The following is a 1,899-nucleotide window of genomic DNA, read 5'->3' on the forward strand; positions in this document are numbered from 1 at the left end:
TTCCTGCTCTAAATGTATGTTAATCCTTAAACTGCTGTGAAAACATTAAGCCCGTGAATCAATTTGCAAGGGTGTGGAAAACCCAATAACAAAGTGACTTTTTCTGTGTTTTCAGTGTGAGAAAGATATCAAGTGTGCTTGGGATTTCTGTAGACAATGGTAAGATTTGGTCAGGGTGAAGTCTGCTTGCGAGGCTGCTTCACTTGCAAACCGAGACCTTCTGTTCATCTTGCCTTCCTAACTCTGGGGCTTTCTAACTTCACGGTAGAGATTCTGCCAAAATGTGGGTGCACATTTTTAATTGACTTTTTTTGGTCACCAGAGGGGATGTGGCATCATGTGCTGTTCCTAAATATTTAAGCGTTTCATCTTCTTAAGGGTTTCTTAAAGCAGAAAACCTAAAAGATATCAACCAGGCAGCACTTTGAAAACTAATGCAATCATTTATGATAATACCTTTTCTGTTAGTGGTGTGTTCTCTAATTGTTTCATCTTTTCTCTAAGCATGACATAGTAGTTATCATTCTTCCTAGACAATTAGTTGTCCTTATTTTAAGTAATGTCTTCAATGCATAGTTATTAATATTTTCTCATCATTTCTAATCATGAGAACTCCATTCACTGTTATTTCCATGCCTCTTTCTTAATGCACGCTAAGAGTAAAGACAATATTCCCATTGCCTTAAATTGATAATATAGTTGACCCTTGAAGAACATGAGCGTTAGGGGTGCCAAATACCTCACAGTCCAAAATCCACGTATAACTTTTGACTCTCCCAAAACTTAACTACTAATAGCCTACTATCGATGGGAAGCCTTACCGATAACATAAACAGTCAGTTAACGCATATTTTGTGTGTTGTGTGTATTATATACATACTGTATTGTTACAATAAGTTAGCTAGAGAAAAAATGTTATTGACAAAATTATAAGGAAGAGAAAATACATTTACAGTATTTATTGGGGAAAAAAACCTTACATGTAAGTGAACCCATGTAATTCAAACCCAGTGGTAGTTAAGGGTCAACTGTAATTCAAAGTAAGGAGGCTTTCCACTCTTCCACCCCAACAGTGTTAAATGTAATGGGTACAGTCTCCCTTTAAAAAGTTCTAGGCTTAATTTAAATCAGTATTATGTCAGTCTGCCACACACTGAATCGTTCTGAATTCTGTGCTTAGCTGTAGAGTGTACATCAGTGACACACCTGAGGCTACAGTACTTGATTTTTCAACGTCTTGTCTATTGGGGCATTTCCTAGCTCTGCAGACAAGGGATTGAAACAAACAAGGAGTTTTTGTTATTTTTAGTTTTCATTTCTTAGTTAGCAAACAGAAATTAAATTCCCACTATTTTGCAGGACCTGCTGTGCTGCTTTAGCCCAGATAATTTATAACACAGGAACTACCTCACTATCAGTTGAAGTAAATGCTTAAACTTTAAAGCATTTAAAAAAAAATCATAAGCAGACCAAGGCCTCAGCTCCAAAAATAATCATTTAGAAAACACAGAAGACAGAAGAAAAATAAAATCAACGATCAGATGAATAACCTTAATCCACTAAGATATGCAGCAGCTCCTCCCACTGCAAATGGATTTTGCTATGGTGGCTTGAACTGGAGGAGGGAGACAGCTGGCTATGTTCTGCTGCCAAAAACCATGTTGTTAACATGGTTGATTTCCATTCTCTCTTCCTGCTACCCACAGAGAACCCCATCCTTGCCTCTCTCCTTATTCCTGGAGTTTTTGCTTTAGTCAGTTTTCAGTGACACTGTCTTCAATCAGTTTCTCCTTCTGCCCTCCCAATAAATAGTGCATAGCTGATTCTTTTAGCCTTCTCCTGTGTTCCTACAATTTTACTCAATCCGGTTTGGTTCCGATGTCTCATAGTCCATACGTC

The 1,899-nt window shown here is 37.6% G+C and overlaps 1 protein-coding gene across 7 annotated transcripts in view; it reads left to right on the forward strand.

Annotated features, from left to right (window-relative positions):
• DOCK9 (dedicator of cytokinesis 9) overlaps positions 1-1,899 on the forward strand; it is a 242,404-nt gene that overhangs the window by 200,343 nt on the left and 40,162 nt on the right. For 2 of the 7 annotated variants that reach the window (XM_015587360.2, XM_015587362.2), the window contains exon 38: positions 116-159. The exons of the other annotated variants lie outside the window; for them this stretch is intronic. In XM_015587360.2, coding sequence (XP_015442846.1) covers positions 116-159 — 44 coding nt within the window. The remainder of the gene's footprint in view (positions 1-115; positions 160-1,899) is intronic. 7 annotated transcript variants of the gene reach the window in all.

This window comes from Pteropus alecto, unplaced genomic scaffold (genome assembly GCF_000325575.1).
Source record: "Pteropus alecto unplaced genomic scaffold, ASM32557v1 scaffold13, whole genome shotgun sequence".
In the NCBI taxonomy this organism is placed as follows: Eukaryota; Metazoa; Chordata; class Mammalia; order Chiroptera; family Pteropodidae; genus Pteropus; species Pteropus alecto.